This window comes from Galleria mellonella, unplaced genomic scaffold (genome assembly GCF_026898425.1).
Source record: "Galleria mellonella isolate WM207_F2 unplaced genomic scaffold, CSIRO_AGI_GalMel_v1 utg32, whole genome shotgun sequence".
Taxonomy (NCBI): domain Eukaryota; kingdom Metazoa; phylum Arthropoda; class Insecta; order Lepidoptera; family Pyralidae; genus Galleria; species Galleria mellonella.
In genome coordinates, this window is record NW_026442075.1 from 3,034,991 (window position 1) to 3,055,748 (window position 20,758).

General features: G+C 33.2%; 1 protein-coding gene across 4 annotated transcripts in view; it reads right to left on the reverse strand.

Annotated features, from left to right (window-relative positions):
* The window catches only part of LOC113510874 (furin-like protease 2), a 296,007-nt gene that overhangs the window by 23,800 nt on the left and 251,449 nt on the right, over window positions 1–20,758 (reverse strand). For all 4 annotated transcript variants that reach the window (XM_052896294.1, XM_052896298.1, XM_052896297.1 and 1 more), the window contains one exon: window positions 8,457–8,561. In XM_052896294.1, the coding sequence (XP_052752254.1) occupies window positions 8,457–8,561 (105 nt within the window). The remainder of the gene's footprint in view (window positions 1–8,456; window positions 8,562–20,758) is intronic.

Genomic DNA, 20,758 nt, shown 5'->3' on the forward strand with positions numbered 1-20,758 from the left:
TCGGGGGCGGCATTTGGGGGACATAAATGAGATAAAAAAAGCTACGACGGGGCAGCTGAGAAACCTACAACCAGAGGACTTTCAAGGAGCCTTCTCACAGTGGAAACGGCGTTGGCACAAGTGCATTATGTCACAGGGGGAGTACTTTGAAGGGGATAAAATTGATTTACCTGAATAATTGTAAAATAAAATTTTTAAAAAACTTTTATACGTACTTTCCGGACAAACCTCGTATTTGATATTCTAAGTCGTATAAAAAAATACAGATTATATCCTAACTTAGCACATAGGATTTTTTATATACTGATTCTAGCGGGCCAAGCCGTGGGATAAAGCTAATAATACTTGTTTTGAATTTTACATACATTTGTTATTTAAAAAAAATGTGTGATTTGTTGAGTTATTTATAAAAAAAAAACTTATTTTTATGTAGTTAATTATCTTCTTTTAACTGACCAATACTTTGATTGTAAGTACTTTTGTTTGTAATTGATAAACTCAAAAACTATATCAAAGACTTCAAACATTCTTTCACTTATAGAAAGTTACATTATCAGTGAATAACTTGAACTATTGTCCCATTCGTGTTTCAACCGTGAAGCAGTTGTGTTTGCATGACTGTGTTTCGGTTTGAAGGGTGGGATATGGCGTGAATTTACAGGGTACAGAGGAATAACATATCAGGAATGGCAACCCATGGGGGGTATCATGGGTGAAACAGTATAGTCTGCTATGTCCATGGTACTGCTCATGTCTATAGGCGACGGTTACCACTTTCCATCAGGTGGGCCGTCAGCTTGTTTGTCATTCTAAGTTGCATAAAAAAAAAAAAAAAAAAAAAAAAAAAAAAAAAAAAAAAACTATATTTTATTAAAAAAACCACGTAAGACCAGGGCTAATATATATATATATATATATATATATATATATATATATATATATATATATATATATATATATATATATAAGTGGGTACCATGCAAATTTTTTTAGAAATTTCCACGTAGACTATATATACACATTGTTGCGATACAAAATTTATATATAAATAAATAAATACTTTTTATTTTTCTCTCCAAAGAACACCAGAAACAGTACAAAAATTCCAAGATCACACAGTGAAAACTCGATGTAACACGATTTTAATGCATGCAGTTACTACCAACTTATATCACAACAAGTAGTATAATAACGAGCAAGTTTCAACCGAACCATCTAACTTGGTCTCTATTGTAGTAACGGGCAGACGTGCATCCATGTGCATACAAATACAATGAGCAAATTGGGAATATGGCATTACGCTGAGCGCGACCGCCGCTACTTCAATGTATGGGAAGATGCAAACAATCTGCTTAATATAAAAATTATACATGATGCTTGTGCTGTGTACATAAAATTGCAAATTGAATCTGCGGACTCGAGTCAACAATGTTTCTCTTACATTTTCACTAGCTATACACCGCGGCTTTGCTTAAATTGGGATTACAAATTAGACAATCATGCTACATATCAATTCCGGATAAAGCGATAGATAGTAATCACGTATCTGATCGTACTATTATCATGGCTCAAACTGCCTCTGTGCTCTCGCTAAGGATAGTACAATCACATGTCCTAAAATAAAAAAAAAAGCGTAAAGAATTACAACCAAGCTTCCATCCCTGGTAACAAAAAAATGATAATACAAAAAATCCAGCAAATATGTCAATTTACGACTAATGTAGATTGCTGATATTATCCCCTCTTGCTTTGTCACGCTTTGTAGAACTACATCAAAGAAGCCTATATGGACTAAGTAATAAGTTCTTCGTGTTATCTACAGAATCCGGTAGTTTATCTCGATGCGCACAAAGTATTGTCTCATACATTGCGAAAGACAATACTTTGGCTTTGGCTTCTGACTTCGAGTTTAATATCGTTCCAAACATCAGAAAAGCCAAAGAATTATTTGTTGAAACATTAACTATAAAAATAAAGATTTTCTGTTTAAATTAATTTCCAAAAGTGTTAATAAATAATTCCAAAAGTATTTTTATGCCACGCGGATAAATTGTTGTTCAATAATAATTTTAGAAACTATATATCGCAGAAAATAAACGACATATAATTCATTACCTTCCAATTTTAAGTTTAATAAAGGTTCTTAATAATAAAGGTTTTTAATAAAGCATTGCATCACGGATAATAAAGATTTTCCGTTTACACGTCTCTAAGAAAGTTAATAATTTAATTCTAAACTTGTTTTTTTTAAACAACTTCAGAAACAATGGATTTATGGTAAATTTTTTGTACGTCTTCATAATTTATAAATTTATATATTTCAATATTTTTTTTTTCTAACCAATACTCCCGTTTTAATCTGATGTTAATTTTGGTATGATTATTGTTGCTACCTATTTTGCTTAGCGAAATACTAAATTATACAATTAATAACTATTCAAGTTATTACAGTTATTAACTATTCAAGTGTGTAAGATTTTATTTATTTATGTATTAATGTTATATTATTATTCATGTACTTTTATTATTTACATATGTAGATATATAGAGCTGTTTTTATTGTATTATATATTCAATTTTTTGCTGGGTATTATTTAGTTTATCTTTAATTGTACGGTTATTACCCTTGTACATTCTACAGTTTTCTTTCAGCTTCTCAAAGGTTGACTGTAAGAGATCCCTTTATGGGATTAGTCCGCCATTGTATATTAAATCATTCATCAGTGTTCAATGTGAATTATGTAGAATAAAGATTTTAAAATACGAATTAAACAGTCACTCACAACTTTTAGTATCTTATTAAAGTCTAGGAGAAACGGATGTTTTTACTAGTTTTTATATATATATATATATATATATATATATATATATATATATATATATATATATATATATATATATATATATATATATATATATATATCTTTCCATTCAAAGTATACAATCTATTATCTCTGACTTTAGCACTAGATCTGTTTTTTTAGGTCGATAGTTCACTAAAACTCTTTTTGCCAATTCTGAGCTAACTGGATATTTTATTCAGAGTACGATTTGAATTCTGTGTTTGGACTAGGCAAATTAAATATAACCTTTCGGATTCGCTTGTTATTGCTCACCGCTCGTTTTAATTTAAATAAATAGAATACCGATCCAGAATAAGTTCATTATCTCTTTGGTTGGTAGCAAGTACTTCGAGTGTGATTTCTACGTAGGTGAATTTTAGCCTAAGGATTAATTGGTGGTACGAAATTAAACGAAAACACGGGATATATCCTTATTGAATATTAAACCTATTACAAGTCGTTGTCTTTTTAATTAAAACTGAAGTTGAGATAAGATAGATGCTTTAGTAATGTAATTAAAATGTAATGTAGCTGACGATGTTATTCATCTAAAAAAGTAAGAAGTAGGCGCGATAAAGTGGCCAGAACTTTAACAGATACGCATTGGCTTGTATAATAGAAGAAGTGGACTGCTTGGGTACATTTGTACCACTCGTGTTTCTCTCCTTAAGTGTTTATCAGAGGAAGACTTTGTACAAAAGTCATTTACTTGGGAACCTCTATCCCATTCGTGTTTCTAGCGTGAAGCAGTTGTGTTTGCATGGCTGTGTTTCGATTTGAAGAGTGGGATTTGGCAGTGAATTTACAGGGTACAGAGGAATAACACCTGAGTCCCCAGGAATTACAACGCATAGGGGGTATTATGGGCCAAACAGTATAATCTGTTACGTCCATGGTACTGCTCATGTCTATAGGCAACGGCTACCACTTTCCATCAGGTGGGCCGTCAGCTTATTTGCCATTCTAAGTTGCATAAAAAAAGGGTCTCAACAGAAAATCTTTGCCAAACTTGTGTACTTATTACTCAAAAAGAGGAATGTATATTGTAAGATCGAGTTGAAACAGAAATTTATATTATGAAGGACATCGTGTGTGGTAAAGAACATCGTTAATCGTAAAGATGCTTATCATCACTTTAATTGAGAAGAGACTTAAAATATATACTCGTTACAAGAATTCTTGAAATTTACTACCATTTTTATTAAAACACACTTATTAATTTATTAATTTATTTATGTATGTTGGAATAACATCATAAGAGAGGCAACAGACACCTTTCAAGGACACGACCTTCAGTAATGAAGAGGACGAAGAGAGAGAGTACTTATGTATATTATATATATGTACTGTAGGCGTAGATCCATAATCTATGACCTTAACCTTATTTAATCTGGAGACTGAGAATCCCATTGCGCAATATACCCAATATATGGTTTGAAACTATCATGGTTAATTCCTGATGAATTCATCAAATCGTAGCTAATAGTTTTCAGTTCGACACTATACATTTTAAATGAATGAATGGTTTATTATATATTCACCCATCAAAAAAAAAAAAACCTTATTTAATCTCTTAGATCCCAGCGCGAGCTCATATATGGTTGAAGCTCAGACTAAACCCTGATTTTCATCAAATCGTAGCTAATAGAGTTACACTATACATTTTAAATGATACAATATAATATTTTAGTTTGAAATAAATCATTAATTGTTGTTAATAACAACATTTAAACATTTTTGTGGAAGGTGACATGACATTTCATCATGTCATTTCGTTGTAAACGGTCTTATCTCAATCAGTCGGGAATAACACCTCAGACGATTGGGATTCCAGGGCAGTTCACTTCCGGGAATTATCCAGAAAGTGGTACTCTTAGATACTGAATTCCTCGACCATATTATAAAGGAAGGGGTAGCACATTCTATGCCGGAATATTTCGACATATGATTTATTAGTACCTCTAAAATCAGTTCTAAACATACTCATTAACAATAACATATATAATAACTACATAATAATAATAATACTACATAACCTGATTATCGACCCGTCTTATTTATATATAATTTATTTATAATATTTAAATTTTATATAAATATATTTATTTATAATATATAAATCAATATCCATGACGTCCGAATCCATAAACTAACCTATAAAGGTCAAGTGATATAAATAGAGGCGTAAGAAACATGTCTATGTCTACATGCACGCTTCAGTGGACAACTGCCTACCTTTATCTTATCCTCACACCCGAGAGAGGGCGGCACCCTTCCTCTGCGTGCACCACTCGGAAACAATTTTTTCTAGAGCACTGTTTATTTACAGTACGCGTGAGTTTATATAAAATATTCAAATTGTAAATGTGAGTCGTGACGTCGATTTATGACACTTGACAGGCCGCGGTATCTCTGTGTCACAAACTAGTCCTACATTTGTGGGTACTACACGTACATGATTGATAGTACGACGCGTACTGGGATAATCAACTTAGTGACTTTTGTAGTATACAATAAAATACAATTTTTAATTTAAACTTAATTAATATTTTTTTTTTGATACTTAGAATAGCAAACAAACTGACAGCCCATCTAATTAAAAGTGGTAAAAACACAGCCATGTAAACACAACTGCTATATGGCAAAATCACGAATGGGATAGACGTACCCATGCAGACGACTTTTGTACTCCATCTGGTAAAGGATGCTTTATTGACTAAAGGTAACCATACAAGAGTCTTTACATACTTTAACTAGCAATCCAGCCTGGCTTTGCACTGTAGACAGAATTTTCTACAATAATATATAGGTATCCTAGGTTACTCGTTTTTAATTAGTTAAGTAGTTTTTGAGTTCCTTTCTCGTGGGTGTCGTAAGAGGCGACTTAGGGAAGGCGAGAGATGGGCAGCAGCGTCCCTCTTAAAACATCTTCAAAGCCTAACTGCGGTTGTCAATCCGCCTGCCAAGCGTGGCAACTACTGACAAAAACCAGACAGATAAAGGCTGATGATGATGATGAAAGACATATCATACTATGCTTACAATCAAGACCATGACGCGTATATTGAAATATAGAAATTAAGATTTTTAAATAAGACATATCCCAGAAAAACATAAAAATATAACCAAATAATTCGATCGACAACAAACATTTTCCAACTACAGGAAACAATAATATAATGAATTACATTACATTTAATTTGCTTTATGTCGCAGGAAAATTGGAGTATTAGGACTTTTATAAACATATCTAAGAAATATATTGAAATTACAAGTAATGTCGAATATTGTAATCTAATCTAATACGTATTCTTGCTAAAACATTCTGTATATATGACAAAATACAATACATTTAGTAATACAGTAATTTCACTAAACTAATAAAATGGGAAATTATATATCTTACTTATTTTGAAAATTTTAGAAACCAAATATGTTATTAAAACCTCATTCCTATAAGATTATTTTAGTTTTATTTAATAACTTGAAACTTTCTGTGTTTAGTTGAATGATATGACGAATTACTGAATACGTCGATGAATTAATGAAAGCATTTATTTAGCAAAAATATAGCAAGATCAATTACATCGATATTAATTAAATACACTTTAGATACGGTTGTGTCTCCGATTATAATAAGCACGATTTTTAAATGTTATTTACATGATATCTAACATACATTACTTTTAAGACTATTAGGCATTATATTTACAAAAAAGATATAATAGATTGAAATGTTGACCTCATCGACATAGGGATACTAAGAGTGTACCATAATGGAAGTATCCTTAGGCATTTCACGAAATATCTAGTGTCCCCGTTTTCCTGCAACATATATGTTTATAGTAACCGAAGCACCCAACCCCAGAGCTCAGTAAAAGGTCCAAAAGAAATCAATCGGGATTTGCAGATGAGATTTCTGCGAATGGCAGAAGTTGGCGTTGTGTGACGTTGCGTACTCCGTATGACAGCAAACGTAAAAATGTGGACGGGCCCAAACTGGGTTATTTATAGCAGGACTGTTCGAACTACATAAATCTCGAATTGTGAGAAAAAGGAATATTAGAACGTGACTTTTCTGTTGTCTCTTTCGCGCCCGACAATTTTTTCGATGCGGAGGTGAGAAGCAAATAGATGAAGCATATTCATAAAACTACTTTCTTACATTGTAATAAAATTCACACTTCATGTATGCGATAGACAGATACGAATAAAATAACAATTTCCCTTATGATAGCAAATATATTTGGCAAAATGGCATCTTTGATAGTTAAGACTGCATAATAAGATGAACATATCTATAACACTGGTTTTATAGACATAATATATTACTGTTAATGAAAACAAGTAGATTAAGAGCATTCATAACTTTAACATGACGAAGAAATTGCGTGTATAACTTTCGTGAGTCATACTATGTTGTAATTATGTATGTCGGCTTTACTTACATAACACGAGTGCTACTCGCGATATACTCTTGAACCGCGCTTATAAGTAAAGGCTTCTATAGAGCCCGAAACTAGTCAGGCATCCCCAAAATCAACATGTAACACTTAGGATATGCTAGACACAATTCACGCAGACAACACCGGGGGTTACAATAGTCTTTACCAATATTGCAGATGCAAAAAGGAGTATTTTAGTTACCTTTTCCGGCCTTAACGGCTAAGCCAATTGTAATGAAAATTAATATAGGTATAGTATCCCCTTATCCATTAACACGTGAATCTCTTATAAACAATTTTAGCTATTGAACTATTTTGTCTTTTTCTTCTGCAGACATTTCTTAATTTGAAAGACAAGGAGAAAACACTTTAATAGTAAAAATAAGTTTGTAGATAGTTTTAATTTTCATGAATAAAGCGGCTAGTATTTGCGATTGTGAAGGAATATAAACTGCATATGATGTTTTTTTTTATACAACTTAGAATGGCAAACAAGCTGACGGTCCACCTGATGGAAAGTGGTAACTGTCGCCTATAGACATGAGCAGTACCATGGACATAACAGAGTATACTGTTTCGCCCATGATACCCCCATGCGTTGCCATTCCTGAGGACTCAGGTATTGTTCCTCTGTACCCAGTAAATTCACGCCATATCCCACCCTTCAAACCGAAACACAGTCATGCAAACACAACTGCTTCACGATTGAAACACGAATGGGACAGAGGTACCCAAGCAATCGACTTTTGTCCAAAGTCTCCCTCTGGTATATCATCATGTCATGTTCACCCTTATCTGTCCATTGCTGAACATAAGGCTTCCCCTTGGGGGGTTTTGCTAGTAAATTCCACGCTTAGCAGGCATATTGATAACCGCAGTTAGGCTCTAGAGATGTTTCTAAAGGGACGCTGATACTCAACCCTCGCCCTCTCTTATTTTTTTTTACAACACAAGGGGCAAACGAGCATGCGGCTCACCTGATGGTAAATGACTCTTAGTCGCCTCTTACGACACACACGGGAAAGGAAGAGGTGGCCTATTCTACGCCGAGACCACGTGACCATATGATCAAAAAGTCGATCAAAACATCCTGGCCTTGCAAAACAAGTTGGTGTATAATATTGAAATTAATTACAAGTCAGTAACCTTTTAAATTGTTTAAACTTACCTGAGGCTCGTCATTTAATTTTCTATGATGTTCGTGACTTGGCTCAGTTGATCGCTTCTTGATTTCATGATGTGACAGCAAGTAGTAATGCTTCAATGAACCGATCTGAAATAAGGAAAAAATTATACAAATTAAAAAATCAGTCTATGACTATAATCCTTGATGACAGAGACATTAAATCCAAACTTTTTCTAAATAGAAAAAGTTAATAGCACAGGAAGCGAGCTTATTTATTTAAATTATTTAACTCTTTATTGCACCAGAAATATAAAGATAATACAATAACAATTGAACAATTCAAGTAATATACAGTAACACAAAATACAGATTAAAATATACACATAAAAGTACAAAAGGCGATCTCATCGCTAGGACAATTTCTTACAGACAACCTTCGGTTAAAGAGGCACAGATAGAAGTGAGTAGATGGGGGAAGAGTCAATTAATCATTTTACTTATCATCATCATTTTTATTAATTTCGATTTGTTATCGGTATTTTTATCACCGAAGAGTTTAAATTAACGCACAAGGTTTCTGTGCCAGACAGGTTCGAATTCACGAGCTTATAATTTATAAGTCACAATACTGGAGCACAAACTCTTTCTCTACTCTACTCTCTCTCTCGGTTGCTTTAGATATTATTTGGAATTGATTATTCAAGTATTTTAAAATAGTCAAAAACATTTTTAATATACAAACTTGGGATTTTTCTAACGACTTAATAAAAGGAAGAGATTGACAAATCAACTTTCTTCACTAATTGTGAACCGCTTTAATTTTTTTCTAAAATGAAAAAGTTTTTTTGTAGGAAAAAATGTTTAGGAACGACACTATTTTTAAACGACTTAAAAAAGGAGAAGAAAATATTACGCTACTTTATAACTTCGCAAATTCTAAAGCTATTTTAATGATTTTATTGCAATCGATACTTTACGGAAATACTTCCATATTTTTTTATAGGTGTTAATGAACTAGTAACCCCACCTGCGCTATCGGTATACACCGGCGGGGCACCAGTGAAAAATGATAGGTGAGTATGAAGTAGGTCAGTTAGCTCATCGTGACGAATTCAACGAGAATTGTTCACGATGGTTTCCAGGGGGAAATACGTGGAGGTTGACCTAATAGGGCATATTGCTAGCAATGGGGCTGTCAAACTCCAATGCTAACAATCCCTTTCCCCTAATACTCTTATATTAGTCCCATATTAATTTTGTGACGACTGAAGTTACGAAAACTTTCAAACGAAAAAGGCTCTTGTTCCGGTACACCTACATGCGTGTAAACGTTAAATGTTTCCCGTATCATATTTGATTGGCTCATAATGAATTTTGCTCCAATAACACGAAGACCATTCCCCGAAATGAACAATGAACAGCCTAACATAACGGACAATATTATTTTATCATTAAAATTGACCGGAATGAACTATTTCTTGTATTCGCTTAATATGGTAATTTAAAGGGACTTTATTTATATACATGACAAGGTTAAATCAAGCTCCCTGTAATCATTTGCGTATCCAAAGGGAGAGCAGAGTGGATCGTGCCCACCCCTGAATCATCTGGTGGACACCAGACGACCTTAAGATGCAAGCAATGCTGCGCAAAAACATTTTTGAAAATACATATTATATGTACTTTTTAAGAGACCACGCTCCATCTGGAAAGTAACTTTTAATACGTCAATACTTGTAACCATTACAGCCAAAAATGCTCTTAAACAGAGACACAGATCAATGCATCTCTCTCTAAGACATTATAAAGTGAACTTGCTGTCCGATTGCTATCAATATTAAGGTCATTCCTTCACTCGGTCTCCTGGACACTATCGCGGTTAATTCCAGGTAAATTCTTCACGATGGCCCAACTGATCTGATTTCATCCTAGCTTCATTCAAGGGTTACCTTACATCATATCTTATCTTACTAATATAATAAAATTGTAAGTAGATGTCTTAACGTAAGATATTGAAAAAAAAAACTGAGGGATTTTAATAAGACCAATAGAATATGTGTATGTATGTTTGTTCTGGCATCACGTAAAAACTACTGCACTAAATTGGTGCGAACTTCACAATTATGTTTCTAAGGGTCCAACTTTAAATCTGGCGTATGTTTTATATTAATACGCCATCTAGAAGTGCTCATTGGTTTTCCTATTTCTGAAACAACACGTATTAAATAACGAGCAAAAAGTTAGTCAACAAATAAACATTTCTGTTGACCATCACAATTAATTAAATGCTGCTTCTCGACTGTTAATATATTTATTTATTTATTTATACTTTATTTACACTTGTAATTTTTGAATAGAGGAAAAATAAAGCAATACTTGATAAATTCATATAATATAAACATACACATAATATATTAAATAAATATATACATACATAAAATATTACTATATAAAACTAACTAATGCAAGCCAAATATATATACGTCCAACACATGCTACATTGCAAACTTTCAAGCGTAGGTTTTATATGGACTCATGATCTCAAACTGCCAATCTATCAACGTTTCCCGCCTCGCGATCTCCAAATATCATTAGGTTCAAGCGTCGGCCGCCGCGCCGCGACTTATCGTGTGAGCCTACCGTCAATGGCGAGCTTTACCCGCGCTTAGGGGCCGCGATGAATAGCATTAACCTCACTTGGTTACAGTTATGGTGTTCGCACAGGGATTTTTCGCGTGAGAAACTACTGCCTCTATTACCTTTATTGGCCTATAAAACAAGGTGTAGGTAACACGCATTTTCAGTAGGGCTGTCGTCTCTATAAAAAACGCACTATATATATTTAAGTTTCATTTATATATATATTTAAATTTGGAATCTAGAAATAAACAAAAGAAGTGAATTCTAAATTTAAAAACAGTAATACGAAACCAAATTTTTTTACTTCTCAATGCAAAATACAGAATAAAACTATTAACTTTAATATTAATCGCTAAAAATGGGATTCAGCATTACGATCAAAGGACTAAACCCAGGACTGCAAAAGTCAAAATTCTTGCGATCTTCACTGTATTTCTAATGACTAATGAGATATTAACAAATAAAACTTAATAGTAGTCACAACTGCAACCAGTGAAACTTTTAACAACAATATCACTATCATAAGCTATCGAATTTTAAGACAACCAAAAAATACAAATACACAAGAATAATATAAGTGCCAAACAATGAGAGTCAAATAATGAGAAACTAACGAGAAAAATTAACATCAGCACGACCCGACCTAGACCCGAGTGAAAATAGAAAAAATACATTTCCAAATTTATCCGCACCTATTACATATTCCGTGCCCGTACGATAATCGAACCGGAAACTGAACCACTGCACTACACAGTTCCTCGAATATGAATGAGATCAATGCTTAATGTGAGTTGGATTGACAACCCTAACTACAACTACAACGTTCTTTCTATTTACTGGTGGATTATATGGATTTACACGAATTAATAAATTAATATTCAGCCATATTGAAGTTTTATTTTACATATTACATTCAATGAAACTAATGGATTCCTTTGAAGTTTAGTGAAATATGAAAAGTATTCATAAACGGAAAACATTCCAATTTTGCCTTCTGTCCTTATTCATGTTGAAGTAGGCAATGCATATTTTTAATTTAAAATTTGGAAAATCGTGTATGTAGTACTATATACACTACTTACAAATACTATATTCAAATACTCCCTACAAACATGTGTTTGACAGTTTATTACTATAATATGCATGCATACATACATACATATCTGTCACGCCTGTCTCCCATTAGGATAGGCAGAAACAATGGAACGCCAAATGCTTCGATTCAAACAAACCTCTTTCGCTTCTTCCACAATATGCACTTTTTTTTATTAATGACAGGAGTATACAGTTCTTTCAAATCCAAATCATTTTATAACTGATAGAGTTATCACATAAAATACAACTGAGATGAAAACCTCCTTTTTTGAAGTTGAAAATTAATTTAACATTTCTGTTGAAACAAGCAGTCGAAAGGTTAAATTATACAACCCGTTATATTTTAAAATTCCCACATACAGGTTTAACAAAAAATATTTTCAAACAGAATACACCATGTATTGCAGTGTATATACGTACGTAAAATAGTTAGAGCCATATACATTATGTATGTCTGTAGGTAATGCACAGCCGTTTCCTCCCGGAAATATTATAGTTATAAATTAAATACATATTTGGCACAGATGCAGAAGTATACTTTCGTGACCCTATTACAGAGGATATGAAAAATATACAGCGTATTTTTATTAAAACGCTATTGGTTTGAGTAAATTTAAATTCAAATATTAATATATATTTTTTTCCAAACTACGTAACACCACACGATTTAGATTTTCCGTCAGTATGAAAATATTAAGTGGCAATATGTACGGAATGTTCATTAGTTTATTACGTTTATTAAAAATAATCCTAGTTAAATTTATGTTTGATGTAACTTTCAGCCACTTTTAGCTTGTATTTCTTTTTTGTACATACATACATTACACGATATTTTTGCTAATACTGAATATTTTCATAAATGTTTATGATTTACTATGAAGTGATTGTCCCTTTGTAATTTTGTCTATTAATTTAATGTATTGTAAAAAATCTTAAATTACAATATGTCCATTTTATAGGGGGGAAAGAGATTGTTAGTAATGAAGACTAAGAATCCCATTGCTAGCAATATACCCAACCAGGTCGACCTCTTCGCAGTTCTCCCTGGATACTATCATGATTAAATCCAGATGAATTCACCATGATGGGCTAACTGGCTTGTTTTCATCCTCATCGATCACCATTCACTGGTGCCCCGCCAGCGTATCCCGTTAGCGCAGGCAGGGTTACCATTCCATTTTTATCCAATAAAAAAAATGTCTATTTAAGCTTTTGACAATATAAACTAGTTGGATCGGATAAAGAGATTGTGAGTAATGGGGACTTTACTCAATCTGTCAATCAATCAGTCGACCTCCACGTGGTTCCCCTCGGAAAACATCATAGTTAATTCAAAAAGCTATCGTCACGACAGGCCAACTGACCTATTTCCATCCTCGCCTATCATCCCTCACTGATGCCCCGTCAGCATACACCCACAACGCAGGTTGAGGTACCATTCCATTATCATCCGTAATATATATGTTATATTAAATTTGTAGACGTAGTCTCTTAAACCGCTACACCATTAGGGTCGTTAATTTTTTAAATAACAAAGCTAATGATATATTTGCTTTAATGTAATGGTTATTTAATCCTTTTTCGATTTCCTAAATGCATTTACAGTAGAATTCCAATACAATAGACGATACATTTACATTATTCGTTTACATTTAGGCATCGGAGCAGTAGCATATTTTTATGAAAAGCCAAATATATCAAAATAAGGACGTTTGAATGACCCGCGTTGAGACAATAGAGTTGCCAGATTTTTATTTTATTTCTCCCCAAATTTCACATGTTTTTTCTCCAAATTGTTAAGATTTTCTTCACCTTTAAACAAATGAATAAATTACAAATAGTTGTTTTTATTCACTATGTTTCGCCGACGAACTGCCAGTGATGGAGAACTGACGTCTTGAGGTCATCTTTCCTACTTTCAATACTGAAATGAAATGAGATTTATTTTCGTAAAAACATTACTGTAGTTTCTTAAGTTTACTAATATTATTTTTATTATACGACTTATAAAGAACGCCAAAACTATTCAATAAATTACCCAAAATTCTCTACGCACATTTATTTATCAAAAATTTTCAACTTTTCCATTTCTCCAAGATAATTTTTTTACCTAATATTACGGAAAAATAAACAATCTGGCAATGCTGCGAGAAAGTATTTCAGGAGAATGGATTTACCGCCCGATTGAGCCGACAAGGGAAACGCGAGGGAAATAAATGGTATTGATGATACGAAATATGGGGGAATAAATCCTTATGGTTGAGGGTGTTACTGGGAGGTTTGGGTCAGCGATCCTGGCCCGTACAACTGTTAATACATACAGGTTGTAGGCAGTTATTAACAGAATATAGGGTTACATTACGATTGAAACTACTCAAAAAATTTTTATTAAAATCACATTACACTGAAAAAGTATGTAAATAATTACACATTTTTATGTTTTCATTTAATACAATGTTAATTAGACTATAGTATTTTATTAATATTTTTTCACTTTCACAATTTAACTTTAGGATAAGTCGATAATCTAACTTTAAAACACATCATCAATATTTTAAATACACTATAGGAATTTAATGGCAATAAAAATAAGGTATGTAGGTTCTATTTGTCCCGATAGAAACTCAGAATGGCAAACAAGCTGACGGTCCACCTGAAGGTTAGTGATAACTGTCGCCTATAGACATAAGCAGTACCATGGACATAACAGAATATACTGTTTCGCCCCTGATACCCATGCGTTGCCATTCCTGAGGACTCAGGTGTTATTCCTCTGTACCCTGTAAATTCACTGCCATATCCCATCCTTCAAACCGAAACACAGCTATGCAAACACGACTGCTTCATGGTAGAAACACGAATGAGACAGAAGTGCCCAAGCAAACGACTTTTGTACAAAGTCTCCCTCTGGTGACTCTCTCAACAACGCGAAAGTTTGAAATTAACTACCTCATCAATAACTTATTACAATTATAAAAACACCTATATACAAATTTTAATTTAACGTATACAAAAACTTTTCGTGTCGATTTCAATTTTCGAATTGTCGAAAAAAAAAACCTGTCACGTTGGATTCTAATATTCTCGATGGCATGTGGTCATGTCGACTATTACATAACACATACACAAATGATTATTACGTTCTGCAAAACGTAATAGTCGACAATTGCCTCTGATTACCCCATAAAGAATTAAAATCGTGAGCATATTTACGATTGAGTAACGAATATCACGTACAAAATTTCACAATTTATTCAACACAATTCTCTCATCAACGCAAATTAATCTCCGGGTGAAACGCCTGAATTGGACATACCTACAGATACTCAGAAGGGCCGTTTTTACCGCGAAAAACCAAAACACAACCTTCCGCTATTGCAGAGTGACTTTAAAATGGTAGGTTGCCCTTTGGAAAAGTTTGTACAAGGGTATACAAACATGTAATTACGCTTTTTAAAGGTCGGAAAATTTCGGAACTAATTAATTAGTCCCACAAGGCCAGCTTAGGTTAACATTTTAATTACATTATGGACATGGGGCAAATGCTTTGCATTTTTACCTTACTGCAGAAGTGTGCGTAATGTTTCTGACATAGAAGTAACTTCATACTTTAATCAGAGAGAGACTATACAAAAGTTATTTGTCTGCTTGGTGGCCATGGACTTGGAGAGTGGAATATGGGAATAGGCATTAAACGTTATAATAAGGTACCGAATAATATTTTGGATCTACATTTTAACAAGTTTTAAAAACTGTTATTAACAAACATTGAGCAAAGCCAAACACACTAAACGATTACTTGAATGACCAATGGGAATGCTGTTAGTCGACCATGTATGAGCTTTTAAGGACTATGTAATTTTAGACATGGAACATTTTATTGCTTAAATACACATAATATTAATACAGATTTAAAAGAGTAACTGTTGAGTTTCTTGCGGGCTCTTCTCAACAGATAACAACATTCTGAACCTATCAGTAGATTTAAAAAAAAATACAATTTAAAATGCTTATAAACAAGTCTATTTGCATGAAAAAAATATGAATTTGAAAAAAAATACGGCAAGAACGTGGTATTTCACTATGCTGTTATATATTTGTATGTGAATTCACTCATATACAAATACATAACAGCATAGTGAAGTATCACGTTCATAAATCAGTGTTCATACCAAAGGTGGACTGGTAGAAAATGCTACTAGCATTAAGTCCGCCATTTGTATTTTGGTTAATAACATTATTTAAATAAATATATAGTCCTCAACAACAGTAACGAATGAATGGATGCGTCACATCATATACTGTAATGTATTTGAACCGAATTAAAGAAGCTAAAAAGTTCTGAGAAAATTTATAGGAAAAAAATTTTACAATATAAATTTCCCGGAACATTTAATCAATCTAATTTACATGAAAGCAGCAAGTAATACGTATTCGACACGAAATTGGTAGATTGTTATGGCGTCACATAAAATTCGTCGCATGATTTCAATGTCTATCCATCGATCTTTTCTACTTTTTCCTACATTGTCCTATGTTATTCAAGCTCCATATTACAGAAATTACAAAAAACCAAATAAATTAATACATTCACAACTTTAATCCCTAAATGTACCTAATAATGGAGCATTAATGAGTTAACATGATCTTACGGTATCACTTGACATGATCGAGTGAGCGCCCCTCTTAAAACATCTCCAAAGCCTACTGCGGTTGCTAACCCAAGCGTGGCAATTACTGGCACAACTCCCTATATGGAAGAAGCCTATGTTCAGCAGTGGACAGTTAATTACTGATATGATGATGATGATAATGACCATAAATATTGTTTAAACAATACATTTTACTCTACAAAAAAACAGCTACTTCAATCGACTTCAAGCGATAAAACACATTAACAACGAGATGTTTAATAAAATTGAATGTCGATTGAAAACATTTAAATTTAGAACGTGGAATCATGTCAACATTTAGATTTTAACATAGGGGTATTTAATAGGAGGCCGGATGAACCATGCCCACCGAAAAATTGGCTGGTATTTATACCAGGGGTTTACCCCAGGATGTGAACGAAGCTTCGCAAAGACATGTCTAAGAGTACATATACGTCTTTATATTTTGCTTCTAATTCTAAGCAACTAAATTATTTGTTCCAAAAAAAAAAAATGGTAGCTTAAATTTACACAGGAATAAACTCTAACGGTCGCAAAAAGAATTACCACATTATCAAAATCGGTTTACAATTTGCAAGTGTCTAAAAACACAGATTACATTCACCCTCCATGTGATTAGTATAAAACATTTAAATTCTTGATACCTCAGATAAGATTGCGAACTTTGTAAATACACTGTTAAAGTATATTTTTGTTTATACTAACCAGATCGTGAAAATCAAACTTCGGCAAGAAAAGGCGGGAAAAGTTCGGCGACGGGTCTAACGGTCTTGGGAAACTTAGGAATTATCAGACACGCTATATGAAATGAGTCTTATCACGACCAATACAGGTATATCGCGTTTCGTTTGACATTTAGGTAATTTATGATGTCTGAGAACTCTAACATTCAGCCACCATATTCTAACATTAATTCTAACATTCTCTGAGGTGTAAGTAGTTCATTAAACTTATACGTGAGTTGGATTTAAATGTAATATTTGAATTTATCGTATTACTGTCTAGACGCTTACAACTGGACTTTCCTAATATTAAACAAGTTGAGGGGAAAAATATTGTCAATAACGGGATATCCTTTTGTCAGAAACGTAGGTTACTATAACCGTTTATCATCAAACAGGCTGTAGGTTTGTTTACTACCATAGCAGTATAAAAAATATATGCCCTATTAGATCGACCTGCACGCGGTTTCCCCTGGAAATCATCATGGTAAATTATTGTTGAATTCATCACGAGGGGCTATTTGACCTCTTTAATCCTCACCGGTTATCCCTCACTGGTGCCAGTAAATACTGATAACAAGAGTGAGATAGTTATATCATGATAAATTACTAAAAAAAACTTCAAAGAGCGCGTGCATGCATAAATGCGCGTTCACTAGCGTGCGTGCGTGCGTGGGTGCGTGGTTGTGTGCGTGGGTGCATGGTTGTGTGCATGGGTGCGTGTGTGAGTATTCACACACACGCTGATAAATAACAATATTGTTCTTAGATACCCCACGTTGTAAACATGTATTTAAATTCAGAACACACGCAGATTGTGTGTCTACATATAAATTTTGCTTCGCAATAAACAGAATGTTCCTTCTCAAAAAGAATCGTGAATTTTGTGTCAAAGTTATGTGACCGGCGCGAGAATAAAATACATACATTGCAAAAAGAACCACCAAAATCGGTTAAGGACTGAAGAATATGTTGCGCGAGATAAACACATAGAAATAGATGCAAATTTCGAACCTACTAGATATCGCTCAAAACCCAGTTACTTATCATTTATGTACACATATATAATAAATATTAGTACAAAATGTAACACAATTACTTTAAACACTTTGTGGCCAATAAATTAGGGCACCAAGACACTACTAGGCTTATATATGATTTTATATACATCACATAATATGAAAAGTATAGTATAGTTTATGGGCCATATCCGATGTTTATTACTATGGAGACAGTTTTATCGGTGGACAGTCCTAACTGCGATATTGGGGATCCGTTACGATGGGGTGAACCATTAAACATAACTAATAACATTTCCGCTATCTATTCATACGCTGTTAGCATTCAGTTGTTTATTTTGTAAATGTAATATACGTGTATCTATTTTATATCTATATATTGGTTTACACAGACATGTCGTGTTATATAAGTAAGTAGCGATTCAGCCCGTCTTCGCACGAGTAGATAGAATTTTCGAAAATAGGTTTCCCCCGTAAAAGGCGGTTTTACCAGTAGTCGCCCTACTTGGAAGGCGGATTGACAATCGCAGTTCGCCTTTGCTGATATTTTAGGAGGGGCACTGCATAACATCTATGTGAAATGAAGGTATGGCCCATTCTATGCCGGGACCACATGGCAATGGCAAATGTTGTTAATTAACTTTAGATGGGTCAATAAATATTCTTTACACGAATCATAATAACATTCAATTTGTATAACCTACCAATAAAATTGTATTAGTCCGTTAATACTACGTCTTCGGCGAGAGAAGCTTACTAAACTCGACGGATTAACATATATACATTAAATCATGTGATTAGTGCATAGGAGTTTTAAAATGACCCATTACACAGGGTTACAAATAAAACTGCATAAAGAATAAAACCACATGCACACATAGTTATGTATAAAAATAATACTTGTACATTCCAAAATAAGCACCTGTTAAATTCAAGATCATATATTCAGCTATTCTACGACGCCTTCCCGCCGCCACGCGCCCAACAGCGACCTCTATTTTTCACTACCCGCAATTTATGTAACACGCCAAAACGTTCCCGCGAATATATGATGTCAGAATATCAGATTAGGTTAATATGCTTAAAGTGCAACTATCGTAATAGTGAGCGGCTCTGAATGTTGATATGGACACCAAACTATGGTAAATTTGATTTCTTTTATCTTTTAAACGACTTTCATAGGGAAGCGGATCTTATTATTTCATTTTTTTATATATATATATATATATATATATATATATATATATATATATATATAAGAAAGATGGTAAAACTTCCAATATCTATATATTAACGGATACACACAGTTATAATTATATTTACATTTTTTAAATTTTGCTGATGGGTACTTCTGTGAAGCAGCCGTGTTTATTTACGGAGCAAAATCTATTTGTTGTCACGCGATTCCGCATTCTAAATTCAAACATTTCAAATCTCTATTATATAAACACATATGTTTATAATAAAATAAGTAGTTTTAAAGGTTTAAAATAAGAATAAAATAAGAGGTTTCTTCAGGGTCGGCAACGCACGCGTAATACCTCTGATATTGCAGGTGTTCATAGGCTACGGTAACCACTTACCATCAGGTGGGCCGTATGCTTGTTTGCCACCACAGTGGTATATAAAAAAAGAATAGATTACTAGTCTATATAAACTTTATCATGACTGCCGTCGCAATTATTTTTGAAACAAAATCTGCTTGTACAAAATTTATGCTATCATATGACGTGGCATTATGCTATTATCTGCTTTAAGTAGAGCAACTTAATACTATCAAGCGGTTTATGTTCCCCTAGTACCGTTCGAGCTTGATTGCGTTTTTAATACGTTTCTTTGTGAGTCAAGCCATTCCTTTCCCCCATAAACTATTTTACGGATTGTTTAGTTAACTTACAACGTCTAGGGATTTCATTACTTCTAATCTTTTTAATATCTAAATTGACGCCGCGGAAAAATATTTTTATAAAAAAAGTAACAATTATATATAATATTTTTTTATATTTTCTTCTGTATCTTATCTACAAGTGGTCAATATTTGTGATTGGTAAGTTTAATATAGGCATAAAACCTTAGTTTACACTATAATATATGCTTCAGTATATCTAAATCTCATTTTTATATTTACTTCAATTAATCATAATTTATTCTTAATGAGCAGGATCTCAGTTTCTTATAGTCTATGATCCTAGGAT